This window comes from Ranitomeya imitator, chromosome 3, assembly GCF_032444005.1.
Source record: "Ranitomeya imitator isolate aRanImi1 chromosome 3, aRanImi1.pri, whole genome shotgun sequence".
Taxonomy (NCBI): Eukaryota; Metazoa; Chordata; class Amphibia; order Anura; family Dendrobatidae; genus Ranitomeya; species Ranitomeya imitator.
This window is the reverse complement of record NC_091284.1, coordinates 665,130,584-665,154,965: the sequence shown is the minus strand read 5'-3', so window position 1 is coordinate 665,154,965 and position 24,382 is coordinate 665,130,584. Positions and strand designations below refer to the sequence as shown.

Genomic DNA, 24,382 nt, shown 5'->3' with positions numbered 1-24,382 from the left:
CACCTGTGCACACCCTCAAACAGTCTGACTCCAAACCCCACTATGGTGAAGACCAAAGAGCTGTCAAAGGACACCAGAAACAAAATTGTAGCCCTGAACCAGGCTGGGAAGACTGAATCTGCAATAGCCAACCAGCTTGGAGTGAAGAAATCAACAGTGGGAGCAATAATTAGAAAATGGAAGACATACAAGACCACTGATAATCTCCCTCGATCTGGGGCTCCACGCAAAATCCCACCCCGTGGGGTCAGAATGATCACAAGAACGGTGAGCAAAAATCCCAGAACAACGCGGGGGGACCTAGTGAATGAACTGCAGAGAGCTGGGACCAATGTAACAAGGCCTACCATAAGTAACACACTACGCCACCATGGACTCAGATCCTGCAGTGCCAGACGTGTCCCACTGCTTAAGCCAGTACATGTCCGGGCCCGTCTGAAGTTTGCTAGAGAGCATTTGGATGATCCAGAGGAGTTTTGGGAGAATGTCCTATGGTCTGATGAAACCAAACTGGAACTGTTTGGTAGAAACACAGCTTGTCGTGTTTGGAGGAAAAAGAATACTGAGTTGCATCCATCAAACACCATACCTACTGTAAAGCATGGTGGTGGAAACATCATGCTTTGGGGCTGTTTCTCTGCAAAGGGGCCAGGACGACTGATCCGGATACATGAAAGAATGAATGGGGCCATGTATCGTGAGATTTTGAGTGCAAACCTCCTTCCATCAGCAAGGGCATTGAAGATGAAACGTGGCTGGGTCTTTCAACATGACAATGATCCAAAGCACACCGCCAGGGCAACGAAGGAGTGGCTTCGTAAGAAGCATTTCAAGGTCCTGGAGTGGCCTAGCCAGTCTCCAGATCTCAACCCTATAGAAAACCTTTGGAGGGAGTTGAAAGTCCGTGTTGCCAAGCGAAAAGCCAAAAACATCACTGCTCTAGAGGAGATCTGCATGGAGGAATGGGCCAACATACCAACAACAGTGTGTGGCAACCTTGTGAAGACTTACAGAAAACGTTTGATCTCTGTCATTGCCAACAAAGGATATATTACAAAGTATTGAGATGAAATTTTGTTTCTGACCAAATACTTATTTTCCACCATAATATGCAAATAAAATGTTAAAAAAACCAGACAATGTGATTTTCTGAATTTTTTTTTCTCAGTTTGTCTCCTATAGTTGAGGTCTACCTATGATGTAAATTACAGACGCCTCTCATCTTTTTAAGTGGTGGAACTTGCACTATTGCTGACTGACTAAATACTTTTTTGCCCCACTGTAAGTCTGTATTCCAAATGGCGCTCCTTCCCTTCCGAGCTCTGCCATGCGCCCAAACAGTGCTTCCCCCCCACATATAGGGTATCAGCGTACTCAGGACAAATTGGACAACAACTTTTGGGGTCCAATTTATCCTGTTACCCTTGTGAAAAATACAAAACTGGGGACTAAAAAATCATTTTTGTGAAAAAAAAAAAGAATTTTATTTTCACGGCTCTGCGTTATAAACTGTAGTGAAACACTTGGGGGCTCAAAGCTCTCAAAACACATCTAGATAAGTTCCTTAGGGGGTCTTCTTTCCAAAATGGTGTCACTTTTGGGTGGTTTCAATGTTTAGGCACATCAGGGGCTCTCCAAACGCAACATGGCGTCCCATCTCAATTCCAGTCAATTTTGCATTGAAAAGTCAAATGTCGCTCCTTCCCTTCCGAGCTCTGCCATGCGCCCAAACAATGGTTTACACCCACATATGGGGTATCAGCGTACTCAGGACAAATTGCACAACAACTTTTGTCATCTAATTTCTTCTTTTACCCTTGGGAAAATAAAAAATTGGGGGCAAAAAGATCATTTTTGTGAAAAAATATGATTTTTTATTTTTACGGCTCTGCATTATAAACTTCTATGAAGCACTTGGTGGGTCAAAGTGCTCACCACACATCTAGATAAGTTCCTTAAGGGGTCTACTTTCCAAAATGGTGTCACTTGTGGGGGGGTTTCAATGTTTAGGCACATCATGGTCTCTCCAAACGCAACATGGCGTCCCATCTCAATTCCAGTCAATTTTGCATTGAAAAGTCAAATGGCGCTCCTTTCCTTCCGAGCTCTGCCATGCGCCCAAACAGTGGTTTATCCCCACATATGGGGTATCAGCGTACTCAGGACAAATTGTACAACAACTTTTGGGGTCCATTTTCTCCTGTTACCCTTGGTAAAATAAAACAAATTGGAGCTGAAATAAATTTTGTGTGAAAAAAAGTTAAATGTTTATTTTTATTTAAACATTCCAAAAATTCCTGTAAAACACCTGAAGGGTTAATAAACTTCTTGAATGTGGTGTTGAGCACCTTGAGGGGTGCAGTTTTTAGAATGGTGTCACACTTGGGTATTTTCTATCATATAGACCCCTCAAAATGACTTCAAATGAGATGTGGTCCCTAAAAAAAAATGGTGTTGCAAAAATGAGAAATTGCTGTCAACTTTTAACCCTTATAACTCACTAACAAAAAAAAATTTTGGTTCCAAAATTGTGCTGATGTAAAGTAGACATGTGGGAAATGTTACTTATTAAGTATTTTGCATGACATATCTCTGTGATTTAAGGGTATAAAAATTCAAAGTTGGAAAATTGCGAAATTTTCAAAATTTTCGCCAAATTTCCATTTTTTTCACAAATAAACGCAAGTTATATCGAATAAATTTTACCACTAACATGAAGTACAATACGTCACGAGAAAACAATGTCAGAATCGCCAAGATCCGTTGAAGCGTTCCAGAGTTATAACCTCATAAAGGGACAGTCGTCAGAATTGTAAAAATTGGCCCGGTCATTAACGTGCAAACCACCCTCGGGGCTTAAGGGGTTAATGGATTCAAAGATCCAGGACAAAAAAAGAAAAAACAACATTTACCTGTCACGGAAATCAACTTTCACCATGCTGTCATTTTCCAAAAACAGCCTTTCGTCTATATCTTTGTTTCTCTGATAAAGTTCTTCATACTGTTGTGAGATCACATCAACCTAAAGAACACAGACAGAAATTGGTGAAACTAACACATTTTACAAATTTGGATGAAGTAGGTAAAAAATGAATGTTCAACCAAGGACAGGCGCTCAGTGCACCCATGGGCACTTAAAGTGAACCTTCCCAGCTACTCGTTTTACATGTTTCTCTATTGGGTCCTGTACAGTCAGAATAGTCAATCAAGGAAGAGGGGGTGGAGACAGATGTAAAGCATCAGGTGGGAAGGTGCAATGAACTGTCTGGCCACACCAAGGGTACATGGTTTGAACAGTCATTTATGCTGAAAAACTCACTTTCAGAATTCACAGCCAGATCCAAGAGCAATTTACTACGGTTTTACTTAATATATACACATACAAATTACAGACTTACATCTTTTACTCTTTCAAATACTTCATTTTGCTCTAAAAATAACACCAAGACTAAAATCAAATATACAACTTCTATATTTAGAGATCATGTGGCAACGATCATATAAAGAAACAATGATAAATTACATTAATACTAATTGGGTGGAGTCTTAGTTGGAGTCGACAAAAAATTGACCAACTCCTAAAATATATAATAAATTGGGAACAGTAGTATAATGCAGGATGTGCTGCAAATGTTTTCCACAGAATTTGGGAAAGTTATGAAATGTCCTATAAATGTCTGTTCTTTTCCTGATCTAAGGATCTCGGCTTTTAGTTGAGATGAATCTGTGCTGCACTTTATGTACAGTGCCTTGCAAAAGTATTCGGCCCCCTGGAACTTTTCCACCTTTTTCCACATATCATGCTTCAAACATAAAGATAGCAAATGTAAATTTTTGGTGAAGAATCAACAACAAGTGGAACACAATTGTGAAGTTGAACGAAATTTATTGGTTATTTTAAATTTTTGTGGAAATTCAAAAACTAAAAAGTGGAGCATGCAATATTATTCGGCCCCTTTAACCCCTTTCTGACCTCGGACGGGATAGTACGTCCGAGGTCAGAAGCCCCGCTTTGATGCGGGCTCCGGCGGTGAGCCCGCATCAAAACCGGGACATGTCAGCTGTTTTGAACAGCTGACATGTGCCCGCAATAGGCGCAGGCAGAATCGCGATCTGCCCGTGCCTATTAACTAGTTAAATGCCGCTGTCAAACGCAGACAGCGGCATTTAACTACCGCATCCGGCCGGGCGGACGGAAATGACGGCATCGCCGACCCCCGTCACATGAACGGAGGTCGGCGATGCTTGTACATTGTAACCATAGAGGTCCTTGAGACCTCTATGGTTACTGATCGCCGGTAGCTGTGAGCGCCACCCTGTGGTCGGCGCCCACAGCACACCTGATTTTCTGCTACATAGCAGCGAACAGCAGATCGCTGCTATGTAGCAGAGCTGATCGTGCTGTGCCTGCTTCTAGCCTCCCATGGAGGCTATTGAAGCATGGTAAAAGTAAAAAAAGTAAAAAAAAAAAAAAAAAAAAAGTGAAAAAAATAAAAAAAAATATAAAAAGTTTAAATCACCCCCCTTTCGGGGGTGTAAATCAAATCTACACATATTTGGTATCGCCGCGTTCAGAATTGCCCGATCTATCAATTAAAAAAAAGCATTAACCTGATCGCTAAACGGCATAGCAAGAAAAAAATTTGAAACGCCAGAATTACGTTTTTTTGGTCGCCACGACATTGTATTAAAATGCAATAAAGGGCGATCAAAAGAACGTATCTGCACCAAAATGCTATCATTAAAAACGTCATCTCGGCACGCAAAAAATAAGCCCTCAACTGACCCCAGATCATGAAAAATGGAGACGCTACGAATATCGGAAAATGGCGCAATTTTTTTTTTTTTTTTTTTTTAGCAAAGTTTGGAATTTTTTTTCACCACTTAGGTAAAAAATAACCTAGTCATGTTAGGTGTCTATGAACTCGTACTGACCTGGAGAATCACAATGTCAGGTCAGTTTTAGCATTTAGTGAACCTAGCAAAAAAGCCAAACAAAAAAAAGTGTGGGATTGCACTTTTTTTTGGAATTTCACCGCACTTGGAATTTTTTTCCCGTTTTCTAGTACACGACATGCGAAAGTCAATGATGTCGTTCAAAAGTACAACTCGTCCCGCAAAAAATAAGCCCTCAAACGGCCAAATTGACGGAAAAATAAAAAAGTTATGGCTCTGGAAAGGAGGGGAGTGAAAAACGAACACGGAAAAATGAAAAATCCCAAGGTCATGAAGGGGTTAACTTAATACTTTGTTGTGTCACCGTTTGCTGCGATTACAGCTGCAAGTCGCTTGCGGCAAGTCTCTATCAGTTTTGTACATTGAGAGACTGAAATTCTTGCCCATTCTTCCTTGGCAAACAGCTCGAGCTCAGTGAGATGTGATGGAGATCGTTTGTGAACAGAAGTTTTCAGCCCTTTCTACAGATTCTTGATTGGATTGAGGTCAGGACTTTGACTTGGCCATTCTAACACCTGGATACGTTTATTTGTGAACCATTCCATTGTAGATTTTGCTTAAAGGTACCTTCACACATAACGATATTGTTAACGATATCGTTGCTATTTGTGACGTAGCAACGATATCGTTAAGGAAATCGTTATGTGTGACAGCGACCAACGATCAGGCCCCTGCTGGGAGATCGTTGGTCGCTGAAGAAAGTCCAGAACTTTATTTCGTCGCTGGATCTCCCGCTGACATCGCTGGATCGGTGTGTGTGACACCGATCCAGCGATGTCTTCACTGGTAACCAGGGTAAACATCGGGTAACTAAGCGCAGGGCCGCGCTTAGTAACCCGATGTTTACCCTGGTTTCCATGCTAAAAGTAAAAAAAACAAACACTAGATACTTACCTACAGCCGTCTGTCCTCCAGCGCTGTGCTCTGCACTCCTCCTGTACTGGCTGTGAGCCGGAAAGCAGAGCGGTGACGTCACCGCTCTGCTTTCCGGCTCACAGCCAGTACAGGAGGAGAGCAGAGAAGCAGAGCGCAGCGCTGGAGGACAGACGGCTGTAGGTAAGTATCTAGTGTTTGTTTTTTTTTACTTTTAGCATGGTAACCAGGGTAAACATCGGGTTACTAAGCGCGGCCCTGCGCTTAGTTACCCGATGTTTACCCTGGTTACCGGCATCGTTGGTCGCTGGAGAGCGGTCTGTGTGACAGCTCTCCAGCGACCAAACAGCGACGCTGCAGCGATCCGGATCGTTGTCGGTATCGCTGCAGCGTCGCTTAATGGCTTAATGTGAAGGGGCCTTTAGGTTTGGGATCATTGTGTTGTTGGAAGACAAATCTCTGTCCCAGTCACAGGACTTTTGCAAACAAACAGGTTTTTTTAAGAATGGTCCTGTATATGGCTCAATCTATCTTCCCTGTCCCTGCTGAAGAAAAGCAGACCCAAACCATGATGCTGCCACCACGTTTGACAGTGGGGATAGTGTGTTTAGGGTGATGAGCTGTGTTGCCTTCATGCCAAACGATATGCTTGCCAAAAAGTTTGATTTTGGTTTCATCTGACCAGAGCACCTTCTTTCACATGTTTGGTGTGTCTCCCAGGTGGCTTGTTGCAAACTTTAAACAACACTTTCTATGGATATCTTTGAGAAATGGTATTCTTCTTGCCACTCTTGCATAAAGGCCAGATTTGTGCAGTGTACGACTGATTGTTGTGCTATGGACAGACTGTTCCTCCTCAGCTGTAGATCTCTGCAGTTCATCCAGAGTGATCATGGGCCTCTTGGCGGCATCTCTGATCAGTCTTCTCCTTGTTTTAGATTAAAGTTTTGAGGAACGGCCGAGTCTTGGTAGATTTGCAGTGGTATGATACTCCTTCCATTTCAATATGATTGCTTGCATAGTGCTCCTTGGGATGTTTAAAGTTTTGGAAATCATTTTGTATCCAATCCGGCTTTAAACTTCTCCACAACAGTATCACAGACCTGTCTGTTGTGTTCCTTGGTCTTCATGATGCTCTCTGTGCTTCAAACAGAACCCTGAGACTATCACAGAGCAGGTGCATTTATGCGGAGACTTGATTACACACAGGTGGATTATATTTATCATCATTAGGCATTTAGGACAACATTGGATCATTCAGAGATCCACAATGAACTTCTGGAGTGAGTTTGCTGCACTGAAAGTAAAGGGGCCGAATAATATTGCACGCCCCACTTTTCAGTTTTTGAATTTCCACAAAAATTTAAAATCACCAATACATTTCGTTCAACTTCACAATAGTGTTCCACTTGTTGTTGATTCTTCACCAAACATTTACATTTTATATCTTTATGTTTGAAGCATGATATGTAGGAAAAGGTGGAAAAGTTCCAGGGACCCGAATACTTTCGCAAGGCACTGTACATGCTCAGTAGTGACCAGTGCTGTGGAGTCGGAGTCAGGGAAATTGAGGAGTCAGAGGTTTGGCTTACCAACTGCACAGCCCTGGAGCGAAATATGATGTATTATGGCATATAATTAACCAAAGCATAGGCTAGAACTTTGGACATATAATTGTTATCAACAAGTCCCAAATTCTGAAAAATTTAATTTTTTAAGTCATCTACTTTGGTTACAAATTCCAGGAATGGTGCTTTTTTTTCCCCGAACATGGGCTATTGTTTGTTTAGCTGCTAAAAAGAAGGTAAGAAGTTTGAGCTGAGGCCAAGTGAGCGTGGATGATTTGTGGTGCAACACTACTTCCAACGGATCTCTAAAAGGGATATACAGAAAATGGTACAGGCCAAGTTATATACACCTGCCCCAAAGAGAGAAACCTGGATGGAGTAAGTCCCACCAAATGTGCAACATATCGCTTTTGGAAGGGTAACAAAAAGCAATTAGGGACATACCCAGAGACAGTATGTGCCATACACGCAATAACTATGTAACAGACCATGAGGACTTTGCAAGAAGATTCCAACGCATTTACAGAATTTATGAAGAAAACCACATCTCTATTGCTTGTGCCCACTAAGTCAACCTCCCATCTGCTAACAAAACTGTGCATGGTGAGGAACGCTGTTTAGCACTGAATATAAGGCAGATATTAAACCTTTGAAACGTGGAAATGATTGATAAGCTGAAACTACGTAAAAGTATGTAGATGGTCGAAAACGGGTAAATAGCACGACTACCAATGCTTTATTTGCAGGTACCTGAAATATTCTGAACGAATTTATCATTTCTCTCTCAAGACTTCAAATCAACAAGACCCAAAGAAAATAAGAACTAATGAGCTTTCTCACAGTTACTTGCTTGCCACGAGAAAGAAGTAAATTTGTCTGTACCAGGAATGAAGGCTCTATTATGTCAAAAGGGATTGAAGAGTAAAGAGAAGTGATGCAAGTTTGTCCTAAACTCTGCATTCAAAGCCTTCAGGCAGGGCTGTGGAGTCAGAGTCGTGGAATCTGAGTGTCGATTTTGGTGGAGTCAGAATAAAATGGACCGACTCGTAAAATATATAATGAACTGGGTAAAGTAGTGCAATGCAGGATGTGCTGTAAATGTTTTCATAATAATTTGGTAAAGTTATGAAATGTCCTATAAATGTCCGTTCTGTTCCTAATCTAAGGATCTCGGCTTTTAATTGGGATGCATGAGGCAGTGCTGAGGAGTCGGAAGTCAGGGAAACGGAGTTGGAGGTTTGGCTTACAGACTGCACAGCCCTGATTGTTGGGTTTGGCTGCAAGTGCATGGACTTGTCTTGACAAGCTGCTATTTTAGGGGTCGGCGTCGGCCCATTTTATACCGACTCCACAGCCCTGCTAACACAACTACTGACCCTCCTCCCCACCCAAAATCCCAGTGTATAGCAGCAGATCCTATTAATTCTGACATTAAAGCATCTCTCAGTCAAAAGCTACAAAGAGACGTCTTGTTCTATGATTTAAATTTTCAAAAAAAATTAACACTGGAGTATTTGAGACATCTGCAGACAAATTTCCAAATTTGAGACCAGACTTTATCTAAAATGGATATTAACACAAAAATGATTGAAAGAAACACTGAGGGCCTGATTCATTCATTAAGCCACAAATCTTACTCTTCCAGGGACTGGAATTGGATTTTTAGCAAACCGCAAACTGAGATGTAAGAAACTCGCCTGATGATCCGGATTCTTGAAGAAGCATACGCCTCTTGATGAATCTGGCCCTAAAAATGTTCAGGCTCCATACTAATTGTAGCACAGTGGCTAATAATACATTTGCAGCATGCTCTGAGTGGGTGTTCGGAGATTTTTTCCACAGGGGTGAGGAATATTTTTTTCTGCCAAGGGCCATTTGGATATTTTTACCATCCTTCGGGGGCTGTACAAAATTATCGACTTGCTATATTTGGTCACACATTTAATTTAATCACCCCTAACGTGATGGCAGGCACTGCTTCTCATTGGTGCGGCTGTGATGTAAGGTTGTATGGATGATATTGATACTCTGAACTGCTTTCTCAGGTTAGAATCAGTCTGAAGTTCCCCACCTCTGATTTAGAAGATTCATGTGTTTATACACAGTGTAAAATTCTCAAAACGTTCATATATTTGGAGAGATGATGGGAAGTTATTGGTGCCAATTCACATCATGTAGTTTTGTTACAGAAAATTTTTGTTTTCTGCAGAAACAAAACTATTTATCTGTACAGAACAAACTTAGCTTTGTAGAATTTGTGTGAATAAATCATAACACTGCGGGGTGGGTTCTGGGGTCTCCTCTACACGCAGGCGATATCTCCGTACACCAGCTGATTTAAGTTCCAGAGCGCACGACGCATGCCCGAAAAATGATTGTGCAGCGAAGGCGCAAGTGACGTGAGGAGACACACAGGAGGCGGCGCCTGGTGGCCAAAGGGGGATTGTCACGCCCGCGCCCAGACTGGTTGGCGCGGGCGTGCGGGGGAGTGGCCCCTACTGGACCACACACCAGACTACCCTGGAAGAGGAGTAACTAAGTAGCTTCCTTGGTGTTCGCTGGAGCCTCAGATGGTGAGGTCAGGCTTGAAGCTACCAGCTACCACTCCAGGGTGGTGTCTGGCTGTGGCGGGAACAGAACATAAGACAGGCAAGCGGGCACGGCTGACACTCTGGCACACAGGCAGGCGGACGGGTACAACAGAGACACTGGCAGGCAAGCGGGCACGGCTGGCTCTCTGGAAGGCAGGTACGGCTGGCGCTATGGCAGGACAGGCAGACAAGGCTGGTACACTGGAAGGACTGGTAGGGATCGGTATGCATGCAGGTATGTAAAACAGGTAAGAACCTGTTCAGACAGGAGGGTATGAGAACAGGTAGAGAAAGCACCAGGAGCGGAACAAAGCAGAAGCATAGGAGGTGGAGTCAGGAGCAGGAGGCGGAGAAAAGTACAGAAACGCAAGATGCGGAGCCAAGAGCAGAGACGTAGGAGCAGAGCAAGGTACAACCGCAAGGAGCGGAGCCAGGTAGAACCGCGAGGAGCGGAGCCGGGTAATTAGGACCTTTTTTCAAGCAATTCTTTAAAATAAAATCCTTTGTCTGGACTGAAAGTATATTCGCACTTTCAACTACCGTATATACTCGAGTATAAGCCGACCCAAGTATGAGCCGAGACCCTTAATGTTGCCACAAAAAAACTGAGAAAACTTAATAACGAGTATAAGCCCAGGGTGGAAAATGCAGCAGCTACCGGTAAATGTCAAAAATAAAAATAGATACCAATAAAAGTAAAATTAATTGAGACATCAGTAGGTTAAGTGTTTTAAATATCTATATTGAATCAGGAGCCCCATATAATGCTCCATACAGTTTATGATGGGCCCCATAAGATGCTACATATTAAAATATGCCCCATATAATGCTGCACAAATGTTAATAATGGCCCCATAAGATGCTCCATACAGATATTTACCCCATATAATGCTGCACATGGCCCCATAAGATGCTCCATACAGATATTTACCCCATATAATGCTGCACATGGCCCCATAAGATGCTCCATAGAAATATTTGCCCCGTATAATGCTGCACAAATGCTGATTATGGCCCCATAAGATGCTCCATAGACTATTATGCCCCATATGATGCTGCGATTAGAAAAAAAAAATGTCATACTCACCTCTCGTCGCTCAGGCCCCCTGCACTTGCTATATTCACCTGTCCCACATTCCACCGTCGGCACCGCTGTGTCTTCCGCGTCCTCTGCACTGACTGTTCAGGCAGAGGGCGGCACGCACATTAATCGCGTCATCGCGCCCTCTGACCTGAACGTCACTGCAGAGGACGCGGAAGATGGAGCAGCGCCCGACGGTGGAATGGGGGACAAGTGAATATCGCGCACTGCCCCCGTCATACTCACCTGCTCCTGGTGCGGTCCCTGCATGTCCCTGGTTCTCCGGGCGCTGACAGCTTCTTCCTGTATTGAGCGGTCACATGGTACCAGTCATTACAGTAATGAATATGCGGCCCCAACCCTATGGGAGTGGAGTCGGGTCCATATTCATTACTGTAATGAGCGGTACCATGCGACCGCTCAATACAGGAAGAAGCTGTCGGCGCCCGGAGAACCAGGGACGTGCAGGGACCGCGCCAGGAGCAGGTGAGTAGGATTAGACAGCTGCCGCTCCCCCTCCCGTCCCCTGGGAATGACTCGAGTATAAGCCGAGAGGGGCAATTTCAGCCTAAAAAATGGGCTGAAATTCTCAGCTTATACTCGAATATATACAGTAACTTTTCAGAAAAGTCAATCCTGTGCGTGTACTTCAGAAAAAACACTAATTCTGGCCTACGACTAATAGCCTCCATTAATCAGTTTTGTCCTCTGCAGGCTCTCCCCCTTAAATTGCAATTCACTTGGAGCTGGTGGGTAGATACAAGCTGCAGCAATCTCTGCCAAACATAGCACAGCACACAGAGTGATTCTTGTTCTTCAGTCATTGTTTGTTTGTTTTTTGTTTTTGTTTTTTTGCTTTTTTTAGCTTTAACCCCTTAACGACCACATTCGCCTTTTAACGGTGGAAATTAAGAGTACTTATTCCTCAGCACTGAGACTAACATACCCAGTGTTGCGATCGCCGTTATTCGTTGAATAACAGCGACCGCAAAAAACAAAGGCCTAATTTCCCATTTATTTCTCTCTTCTCTGATTTGATCTCACATACCAGAGGAGAGAGAAATGGGGTCCCCTGAGCATCATCTCCCCCTTGTACCTCCGATGTCCCTGGACCTTCCGGCTCCGTCCCCCAGCGACTTCTTCCGGGAAGAAAATGGTGGGCACATGCGCAGTGCGCCAGCCGAGATCTGCCAGCCGGCACTAATAGATTTTTCCTGTTGGTTCATTTTGATCACTGTGATAGATGTCATCCGAGCATGATCATGTCCTAACAGAGTATTTTCGGCGTGCTTGAATACTATGTTCAAATCGCCTTGGCTGGATGTCTATCGGCTGTTAGACAGCCGCAACACATTTGGGGATTTCCTGTTTGTTAGGCAATCCCTGCCTGTGTTGTGGCTGTCGAACAGCCGCTAGACATACAGCCACGGTGACTCAAACATAGTATTCGCAAGGAAAAAAGAGAAAGCCTATGCATAAACAAGCGCACACCCGTTGTATAACAAACAAGTAAACAACCTTTATTGTAACAAAAACAAAGACAACGACACACCAAATGATTTCAAATCAATTAAAACCATGTGGTGAAAAATATAGTTCTTACCGATAACGGTATTTCTCTGAGCCCATGACGGCACCACGGAGAGAGGGGATCCGCCCACCAAGGACAGGAAATCTACGGATAAAAAGGCGGTACCACTCTCCTGCATCAGTTGTTTACATAGATAACGATGGGAGACTACTAAGACATTTGTAAAATTTTAACTGTTTAGCATAACAAGATACCGCGTGACTTTAAACTTATAATAGACTATGGCACTATTTCAATGTGTGCACCCATAAGTGAAGGGAGGGAATGTACGGGTGCCGTCATGGGCTCAGAGAAATACCGTTATCGGTAAGAACTATATTTTTCTCTGATCGCCCATGACGGCACCACGGAGAGAATTACATAGATAGTACATTCAGGGAGGGACCACCGCCTCCAGAACCCTTTTACCAAAAGTAAGGTCTGAAGAGGAGATTAAGTCCAATCTATAGTGCCTATAGAATGTGGATGGTGAGGACCAGGTAGCAGCTCTACATATCTGGTCTATGGAAGCTCCGGCCTTCTCCGCCCAGGAAGTCGCTACTGCCCTTGTTGAGTGAGCCTTAACCTCCCCGGGAACGGTCATCCCACTTGCGGAGTATGAGAGACTGATGGCGTCTGTGATCCATCTTGCTATGGTGGCTTTAAATGCTTTTTTCCCCTTCCGGGGACCCTGGAAACACACAAACAGAGAGGAATCCTCCCTACTCTCTCTAGTGACTTCTAGGTAATGTAAGAGACATCTCCTTACATCTAGTGTATGTAGTTTTTGTTCCTCCTTATTTTTAGGATTAGGACAGAAGGAGGGGAGAGATATCTCTTGAGACCTGTGAAATTTTGAAGCCACTTTCGGGAGATATGCTGGGTCTGTTTTTAGAACAACCCTATCCTCTAGAAATTGTGTGTGAGGGGGATTGGCTGAAAGGGCCTGTAAGTCGCTGACCCTACGGGCAGAAGTGAGGGCGACTAAAAGAGCTGTTTTGAGAGATAGCGTTTTTATTGTAGATTCATGTAATGGTTCAAATGGGGAACTAGTCAGGGCATTAAGGACCAAATTTAAGTCCCATTGAGGAACCACTTTTACTGGCAGAGGCCTAGATCTTCCTGCCGCCCTAATGAATCTAGAGACCCACCTATTTGAAGCTAGGTCAAAATTGAATAGGGCACCTAATGCTGCCACATGAACTTTTAGGGTACTGGTGGCTAAACCCATTTCCAATCCATTTTGTAGGAACTCTAATATGGCATTAATGGGAATTTCTTTCCCTATTTTAGTACCTGAAAAGGACAGGAACTTTTTCCATATTTTGCCGTACTGTTTTGTTGTAACCGGCTTCCTACTTTTCAACAGAGTTGAGATTAACCCTGAAGAGAATCCTCTGCTTTCTAATATTTTCCTCTCAAGAGCCAGGCTGTCAAGTGTAAGTTCTTGACCTGCGGATGATAGATTGGGCCCTGTGACAACAGACCCTGGAGGTCTGGTAATACCCAAGGGTCGGATATTGACATCTTCCTCATCCATGAGAACCAAGGTCTCTTCGGCCAAAACGGGGCAATTAAGATGACCAGCGCCCTGTCCTCCCGAATCTTCCTCAGCACTGCTGGAATCAGAATGAGAGGAGGAAAGGCATAGACCAGATGGTGACCCCAAGAAATCAGGAAAAGCATCCACAGCTACTGGGTTCCCCAGGGGAGATAGGGAGCAAAAGGAGGCTACTTTTTTGTTTAAATGGCTCGCGAAGAGATCTATTTTGGGAACACCCCATTTTTGCGTGATCTGGGTAAATATTTCTGGATTTAGTTCCCATTCCCCCTGTTTTAGGCTGGATCGACTGAGGAAGTCTGCCTTGTAATTGTCTATCCCTTTTATGTGTAGGCTTGTCAGGGATAAAAGGTTGTTTTCGGCTATTTGAAGGATCGAGTTGGCCACTTCCATTAGACTTTTGGAACGGGTTACCCCCTGATGGTTTATGTAAGATACTACCACCTGATTGTCCGACATCACCCTTACATGGTGAGATTGAAGGACTCCCAAGAATTCCTGAAGGGCAAATTTTACTGCCAGGAGTTCCTTCATGTTGGAGGAATTGTTTGCAAGGGATGGAGACCAAATGCCCTGAGCTACTAGGTCGCCCAGATGAGCCCCCCACCCTGAGGGGCTTGCGTCCGTGGTTAGGACTTTTGATATCGGGATTACCCATGGGACTCCCTGGGAAAGATTTTCCTGCAATGTCCACCAAGTCAGAGAGAGATTGGTGCGAGGAGACAATGTTAACCGCCCGTCTAAATGCTCTCCTAGGAGGATTTGCTCTGACAGTAGCTGCCATTGGAGATCCCTCGAATGTAGTTGGGCCCACTGGACTGCCGGGATGCAAGAGGTCATAGAGCCTAACAGTGACATGCCCTGTCGGAGAGTTATAGAGGGGAGAGATTGTACTCTTGATGCTAAGCTTTTTATCTTTTGTAATTTGCTCTCTGGGAGCCGGCATTCCATTTTTCTGGAGTCTAGAGTGAGACCTAGGTACTCCTGAACCTGAGAAGGCACTAGTCTGGATTTCTCTAGATTTATTAGCCAGCCCAGGTCTTTTAGAGAATGAATCACTAAATCTAGTTGATTCTTGCAATGTTGCGGGAAGGAGCCTATCACCAGGAAATCGTCCAGATATGGTACGATCAGGGTGTTTTTTTCCCTGAGGTGAGCCATTACCTCCGCGACCAGCTTTGTAAAGACCCTCGGGGCTATTGCTAGGCCAAATGGAAGGGCTGTGAACTGGAAGTGGCTTAGGACTCCCTTGATGTGGATTGCCATTCTGAGGAATCTTTGGTGCTCCTTGTGTATTGGGACATGATAATATGCGTCCTTCAGGTCCAGGACCACCATGAAGCACTGAGGAAAAAGCATTTTGATCGATGACTTTATCGTTTCCATTTTGAATGCTTGAACCTCTAAGTAATTGTTTAGATTCTTCAGATTGATAATGGTCCTGAAGGAACCATCTGGTTTCTTTCTCAGGAATAGAGGGGAATAGTACCCTTGTCCTCTTTCTTGGGGGGGAACTTCTAGGAGTACTCCTTTTTTTACTAACCCCACAATCTCGTTTTCTAGTGTTAACTGTTCTTCTGCCGAGGATCTGGTAGATGTCATCTTGAAAGAGGGACGAGGGTACTTCTTGAATGTTAACCTCAGTCCTGATTCTATGATGTTTAGGATCCATTGACTGGAGGTAATCTTTTTCCAGGCTGGGAGAAAGAGAGATAATCTCCCCCCCACCTGGGGTGAACCTTCATTGTGGAGGTTTTTTGCTGTCATTGAGGTTTTTGTTGAAGATAAATCCTTTATTCTTATTTTTCTCATCTTCCCACTTCCCCTGGCCTCTCCCTGGGTTCTTACGGAAAAACCTCTTGTTCCGAAAGGGCTTCCGATAAGAGGGGAGACCCAGAGAGGGGAAGGATTTTTTCTTGTCCCCGGCTTTTTCCAAGAGGTCATCTAGAGTCGACCCGAACAGGAACTCTCCTTCACAGGGGATGGTACAGAGTTTTGTTTTTGTTTGTAGGTCGCCCGGCCAATTCTTAAGCCAGAGGGCGCGCCTGGCCGCATTAGCAAACACTGCTGCTCTGGCGGATAGCCTGATGGAGTCGGCCGAGGCATCTGCTAGGAAAGCCGCAGCCCCCCTCATTACGGGTAATGTGTTCAGCATTGAGTCCCGGGAAGTTTTCCCCTTTAATTGACCCTCTAGTTGGTTCAGCCAGATCATCAGAGAGCGAGAAGTGCATGCTGCTGCAACTGCCGGCTTCAGGCCTCCTCCCGCTGCCTCCCAGGAGCCTTTGAGAAAGGCATCTGCCTTCTTGTCCATGGGGTCTTTTAGAACCCCCATGTCCTCAAACGGGAGGGCGAATTTCTTTGAGGCTTTAGCAATTGCTACATCTAATTTGGGGGCCTTTTCCCAAAAGGAGCACGATTCTTCTTCGAAGGGGTATTTCCTTTTTGGAGTTAAGAGGGTCTTCCTCATGGGCTTCTTCCATTCCTTCTTAATTAAGGCTGAAATTGCTTCGTTAAGCGGAAAAGCTCTCCTCTTTTTCTGTTCTAGGCCCCCAAACATGATGTCTTGTACTGTTTTTTTAGGATGGGAGTCTACCAACCCCATAGTACTTCTCACTGCCTTTATGAGGCCATCAGTATCCTCTAGAGGGAAACAGTTATGTCCCCCCGAGGAAGAAGTAGATGACGAAGATGAGTCGGAGGAGTCGGAGGACACTGAACTCTCACTATCACTTTCGGATTTTGAGACTGGAGATGGAGACCTATGCCTGGTCTTTCTCCTTTTTTTCCCACTTTTTAGTGACTTAAAAGTGTCCTCTACTTGCTCTTTAATTAGGCTCTTAAGATCTGATGCAAACCCTGGAAGGTTTTCAGATACAGTCTGCTGAATGCAAGTATTGCATAGTCTCTTATCCCATGTAGGTGGAAGATCCTCTCTACAGATGGCGCAACTTTTGTGTTTAGTTTTAGCTATGCTTTTCCTCCCCTAAAAGAGACAAATAACACTCTTACTGTCTCTGACATTCACGAAGATCCACTTACCACCTCCAGGACCCATAAATACCGATTGGGGGTCTCTGCCTCTGGCTTTTTCCCCGACGCCGTACTGGACTCCTTACTGTGTTGAGACCTTTGGCGTTCTTTGCTGGTGTCCTGGTGCCCCTTCTGCTGTCGCCTTTTTTGCTGCTACTGCTGCTGCTGCGGCGATACTGCAGGTGGAGGTGATTCGGGCAGAGGTGATGCCGGGTCGCTCATACTGCTGCTGGTCTGCGTGCCTTGAAACTCGGCTGAGTTGGCGCTCCTATTCCCCTTGAGGCTCCTGCCTACTACTGCAGAGCCACTGGGAGGATGAGGGTTCTTCTATTTGAATCCTCCCACCGCTTCCCTGCACTTGCGCAGTAGCGACGGTCGTAGGAGGAGCGCCGAACGCCGGCGCCTGCGCAATAATCCGAGCCACACACTGCTCAAAGGCGCTCTAGCGGTAATCCCGCCGGCGCCTGCGCAGACCGACCCTACCGGCGCCTGCGCATAGCGCACCAAGTGCCCGGCCAGAAGCCCCGCCGGCGCTTGCGCAGAGCGCACCAAGCGCCCGGCCGGAACTTCACCGGCGCCCACGCAAGCGCATCAAGCGCCCGGCCAGAAGCCCCTCCGGCGCCTGCGCAGAGCGCACCCAGCGCGCAGCCGGAAGCCCCGCCGGCGCCTGCGCATACCGGCGCACGACCTCAGAGCCTGTGTCCTCGCGAGACCAGCTGGATACCGGGCATGCGCAAAAGCGGCGCCCGGAAGCAGATATGGCGCTGCTGACCGGCACCCCCGGTCCTATGCAGCCCCTGAAGCGCGATTCCTGCACGCCCGATGGCGGTGCAGTGTGCAGACTGACGCTTGATTTAGGGAGGGTTCGCGCTGCACCTCCCGCAACCACAGAGGGACCCCCCTGGATGTTGCCGCTGCTGCATCTTACCTGGGGAGGTGACCGCGAACTCCTTGTCACCTCCCCCGCACACCCTTTCGGCCCACTGGCCCCAGCGGTGGCGCTTCGGGTCACCACCCTAGCCGAGGCAGAGGGACCCCAGCTGCCTGAATCGGACTGGTTGGCCCCGGAATTCCAACGACGAACTGGTAAGTCCGTAGGTCTCCCATCAAGGACAGGAAACCAACTGATGCAGGAGAGTGGTACCGCCTTTTTATCCGTAGGTTTCCTGTCCTTGGTGGGCGGATCCCCTCTCTCCGTGGTGCCGTCATGGGCGATCAGAGAAACCACCCTTTCCCCTGGAGGAACAATATGACCAAAATAGGGTCCAATACTGCATAAATAGTATACCAAAACATTTTACAAAGACAACATATTATGGCACATAGAGATGTAAAGGTACAATGTAATATAATACAAACTCTCACAATAAGGCAAAAATTGGGCGTCCCCAAAAATAATCATAAACCCTTTAAGCCAGCAAGAGAGTGTGCAGTACCAATTTATAGGGGAAAATGTAAGAGTAATAGAGCCCCTATTGAGAAGTATTTGTTGCTACAAAAAGCAGCAGTATAGTAATGGGGATGAACCTGCAAAAAGAGGGAACAGGGAATCAAAATATGTAACCCATCAATTGTAATGCCCAAAAGGAGCTATAAGAAACCTGGATCCGTCTCAAAGATTTACCGGGTCGGTATGGACAGACCGAGAGCGGGTGAAACTCAAGAACATACCCCAATAGCCATAAAAATGCAGGAAGCCTCCAAGGTGTCAGGAAGCCAAAATACCAGGGGAAAGGAGTGGGAAGAATTCCCACGCGTATCGCTGTCTCTGTGCTGCTTCGTCCGGGAGCTTACATTGTACCTTTACATCTCTATGTGCCATAATATGTTGTCTTTGTAAAATGTTTTGGTATACTATTTATGCAGTATTGGACCCTATTTTGGTCATATTGATCCTCCAGGGGAAAGGGTGGTTTCACCACATGGTTTTAATTGATTTTAAATCGATTGGTGTGTCTTTGTTTTTGTTACAGTAAAGGTTGTTTACTTGTTTGTTATACAATGGGTGTGCGCTTGTTTATGCATAGGCTTTCTCTTTTTTCCTTGTGGTTACGCTATTACAATGCATGTTTGCAGCACCCTATAGGATTTACTTATGCATTTTGGATATTTTGATTATAGTAGTGCACCTGTGATCCCATTGTTTACTAAACATAGTATTCGAGCACGTCGAAGATAATCTATTAGCACAGGAGCATGCTCGGATAACACCTCAGATGACACCATCTCTGAGCACGTTTGCTCATCATTAGTTTTCAGGATTTCCTTAGTATGGTCCAGGTCATAATTGCAGTACTTGCAGACACAGCGTCTTAAAGGGAACCTGTCACCCCGAAATTTGCGGGTGAGGTAAGCCCACCGGCATCAGGGGCTTATCTACAGCATTCTGTAATGCTGTAGATAAGCCCCCGATGTTACCTGAAAAAGGAGAAAAAGACGTTATATTATACTCACCCAGGGGCGGTCCCGCTGCTGGTCAGGTCGGATGGGCGTCTGTGGTCCGCTGTGGCGCCTCCTATCTTCATTACAAGACGTCCTCTTCTGATCTTCAGCCACGGCTCCGGCGCAGGCGTACTTTGCTCTGCCCTGTTGAGGGCAGACAAAGTACTGCAGTGCGCAGGCGCCGGGCCTCTGACCTTTCTGGCGCCTGCGCACTGCAGTACTATCCTCTGCCCTCAACAGGGCAGAGCAAAGTACGCCTGCGCCGGAGCCGTGGCTGACGATCAGAAGAGGACGTCTTGTAATGAAGATGGGAGGCGCCGCAGCGGACCGGAGACGCCCATCCGACCTGACCAGCAGCGGGACCGCCCCTGGGTGAATATAATAGAACGTCTTTTTCTCCTTTTTCAGGTAACATCGGGGACTTATCTACAGCATTACAGAATGCTGTAGATAAGCCCCTGATGCCGGTGGGCTTACCTCACCCACGACTTTCGGGGTGACAGGTTCCCTTTAAAAAAAAAAAGGCGTATAATTAAAAATGTACCAATAGAAATGCTCATCACCCTGGCATAGAACGGGTTCAAAATCTACCAGAGTATAAAGGGCTGTGTCACATGACATTATAGGAAGCCTGCAGTCCATTTTGTCTAAGCAAGAAGGATTTGAGCTGGGGATTATTTCAAGCAAATACAGGATTGGGGGGGATACGTGGCTATTAAGTGTGAATGGACGTCTCTCTCTCTCTCCTTCCCAAACTAGGATCCAATTAGCCGGATTAGCTAGTCGGACCCGGCGCATCAGTTTTTCACAATTTGCGACAAATCTGTTTTTTTTCAAAATTCGCCGGATTGAGACTGATGGCAAAAAACTGATGTGTGAAAGTAGCCTTATATTCACTTTTACTTTTGACTCACGCAAAATTTGCTGAAAGTATAGTTTTAATTTAAATGATACATTTGGGCTAAATAAAGGACTCGCTTCACAAATTTATTTTTAAGTGCTGCTTTTTCATTTTGTTGGATTAAAAAATAAAATAGGAACTGAACAATTCTCAGCCATAAATAGAGGATCACACCCCTCACTTTCAAAGGCCAAGCCGTAGGAGGATGTATAGGGCAAGATTCACCAATCGGCGCACCCGGTCAAGTGCCGGGGCCTTGAGCAAGTGGGGGGCCCAATTGCCATCTGGGATACCAGCATGCCCTCCCCGTGCTTTAAACGGTTTGAAATACTTAGCTCTCCTCGTTCACAGCTGACCGCAGGTCCGGTCTCTTCAGCGTCTTCTGACTCCAACGTTTAAAAACAGAGGACGCGATGACGTCACTACAGCACGCCCTCTGTGCTGAGCAGTGCAGAGATCCAGAATAGGCTGAAGATACCAGAGCTGAGGAGATCGGAGCTGCAGCCAGCGAGGAAAGTATTTGATTTTTTTTTTTTTTTAACTTATGGAGCCCATTCTGTATTAAGCATTATATGGGTCCCATTCTAAATGGGGATATATGGGACGGCTCTGTATGGAGCATTATATGGGGTCCGTTATTCTGTATGAAGCATTATATGGGGTCCATTATTCTGTATGAAGCATTGTAAGGGGCCCATTATTGTTTATGGAGCATTATATGAGGTCCATTATTCTGTATAAAGCATTATATGGGGTCCATTATTCTGTAAGGAGCATTATATGGGCCCATTATACTTTATGGAGTATTATATTTTGTCCACTATTCTGAATGGAGCATTATATGAGGTTCATTATTCTGTATGGAGCATTATATGCAAACCATTATTCTGTATGTAAAAATATAAGGGGTCCATTATTCTGTATGGGGATTATATGGGACCCATTATTCTGTATGTAGAACTATATGGGGGTCCATTTTTCTATATGTAGAAATATATGGGGTCTATTATTCTGCATGGGGCATTATATGGGACCCATTATTCTGTATGGAGAATTATATGAGGCCCATTAATCTGCATGGACCATCATATGGGGAACATTATTCTGTAAGGGATATTATATGGGGCCCATTATTCTGTATGGAGCATTATATGAGGCCCATTAATCTGTATGGACCATTATATGGGGAACATTATTCTGTATGGGGCATTATATGGGATCCTTTATTCTGTATGGAGCATTATATGGGATCCGTTATTCTGTATGGAGCATTATATGAGGCCCATTATTCTGTATGGAGCAATAATGTTGTCCATTATTCTGTATGGAGTAATAACGGTGTCCATTATTCTATATGGAGCATTATATGAGGCCTATTATTCTGCATGGAGCACTATATGGGGGCCTATTATTCTGTATGGAGCATTATATGAAGTCCATTATTCTGTATGGAGCAATACATGGGGCCCATTCTTCTGTATGGAGCAATATATATGGCTCATTATACTGTATAGAGGACTATGTGATGCCCATAATATCATATGGAGGACTATGTGGTGCCCATAATATGGAAGACTACGTGGTGCCCATAATACTGTATGAAGGACTATACTGTCTGGTATAAAATTAAAACTTTTGAATCCCCCCCACCCCCCAAGGGCATGCACTGTGTGCTGCAGGAATCACCGGTTTCCGAGCTATTGTAGAATTTACAATAAGTATCACTTATCTAGTGTAAGAAGTAAACAAAATCTTTGGCATTGTACTATACCTATGCTTCTCTGCCATATCTGTGCATCATGAATTGTAGTGTGTGTTGAAGGGGCTTACCGAGACGCTCTCGCCCAGGGCCCACAAAAACATGGAGCCAGACCTGATGCTATACATGGGTGTTGAAAAAACACCTTTTAGACTATAATCATGCACAGGCATTTTGGGGCCAAAGAGAGTAGTGGTTTAATAGGGAATATAAAGGTAGCACATGAAGCTTAAGTGGGTTCTCTTGCATACAAGTACATAATGTGCTTTCCATTCTCTTGGCTGATGAGGCAGATAATTATCACAACCTTAGCAGGCTTAAAACCATAAATAGCAACAATGAAACTAGTAACAAAACAGTTATTAACATACCTTTGGGAGTCCATCAGTACAGGAAATCCCCGCAGAATCCAGAAAATCAACAAAGCTAGAGGAATACACGTTTTTTACCTAAGGGAATGAGGAAATGTGGATTAACGTACTAAACTGTGTTACAAAGTTAGATGTACATCTGAAGGATCACTGAATACTCTGATTTGTGCAACAGTGAATTTACGCCAATGGTGGCTAGCAACGCGCCTGCTTTAGGGCCCATGTATAGATGCCGATACAGTTGAAAGTAATGAAGAAATTCAGCTGACGCTTCCTCTTCCATCATTCTTCCTCAGTGTCTGATGTTTCAACGAAGCAAGCTAGATGGCACTACATAACGCCCACTGCACTTAGATGTGCGGCACATGAGAACGCTCGCTGCCGAGATCGGAGCAGTTAGGAAAGGTGAGTATTGTTCTGTTTTTTCTTTTAAATTAGTAAGAACATTGTGGTGGCCATATAGGGTACATTATACTATATGGAGGACTAGGGAGGTGCATTATACTATATGGAGGACTATAGGGTGTGCATTATACTATATGAAGGACTATGGGGAGTGCATTATACTATATGGATGATTTTGGGGTGCAGTATACAATATGAAGGACTATGGAGTCCATTACACTTTATGGATGACTATGTGGGGGTCATTATAATCTTTGGAAGGCTATGTGGTAGCAATTATAGCGCATGCAACCAATTATATAGTGTGCAAGTTTGTGTGAGGAGGGCTGTGTTGTGGCCATTATACTGTTTGGAGGGCTAGTGAGGGCCATTATACAGTGTGGTGCAGAGTGGGGTCATTATACCGTATGCAGTCCAATTATACTGCATGGAGGGCTGTGTGGGGGTCACAGTTGGTGGATCATGTGTTGGAGTCACCACACATTGCTGAAGGAGTTGAGATGGGGTACAGGAGGGTGACCCTACTGTGCGTGTGGAGGATACTGTGGAGGAATTCACTGTGGCAGTATCATACAGTGTTGGAGTGGCACTTTTGTTGGTATCATACTTAATAGGGTGGGAATCCAGGATTATTTTGTAAAGACTGCAAAGTTGTGAGATATGCTCTTCTGTGACCCAATCAAGTATTATAATTTTTTTTTTGTTGGGCAGAGGGTGCAATTAAAACTTCTGCTATGGTGCTCCATGATCTCAATGTATGACCCTGTCAAGCAACATTCACAAAATCATACTTTTCTGTTTTACAGGTGTGGATTTTATTTACCGTACAACTAGCTGAAGAGCCCGGCGTTGCCTGGGCATAGTAAATATCTGTGGTTAGTTATAGTACTTCACTTCTCTTATTTTCCCATCATGCCTCATTTTCTCCCTCACATCTTTCATTTTCCCCCTCACTCCTCTCATTCCCCCCTAAGGCTAAGTTCACACTGCGTTAGTGCAGTCTGTTCAACACATTCGTTAAACGGACTGCACTAACGCAAGTGCCGACGTTTGCACAGTGCTAGCACAGATGGAGCATCTGCTAGCTCCATCTGCGTTAGCAGTGACGGACCCAGAAACGCTGCAGCCCGCGTCTCAGGTACGTCACTCAATGATGGCACATCGCTAGCACACGCCCATTGTGGGCGTGCGCTAGCGATGCGTCCGCCATTGAAAGTAATGGCGGCGTTCACGGACTACGTTACACCGCGTTATGCAGAGGTGTAACGTAGTCC

At 44.9% G+C, this 24,382-nt stretch overlaps 1 protein-coding gene across 1 annotated transcript in view; it reads right to left on the bottom strand.

The window, feature by feature from the left end:
• Window positions 1-24,382, bottom strand: part of RB1 (RB transcriptional corepressor 1) — a 398,991-nt gene that overhangs the window by 257,379 nt on the left and 117,230 nt on the right. Inside the window, exons 9-10 of the mRNA XM_069758297.1 lie at window positions 22,704-22,781; window positions 2,913-3,022 (exon numbers count right to left, since the gene is read on the bottom strand). Coding sequence (XP_069614398.1) covers window positions 2,913-3,022; window positions 22,704-22,781 — 188 coding nt within the window. The remainder of the gene's footprint in view (window positions 1-2,912; window positions 3,023-22,703; window positions 22,782-24,382) is intronic.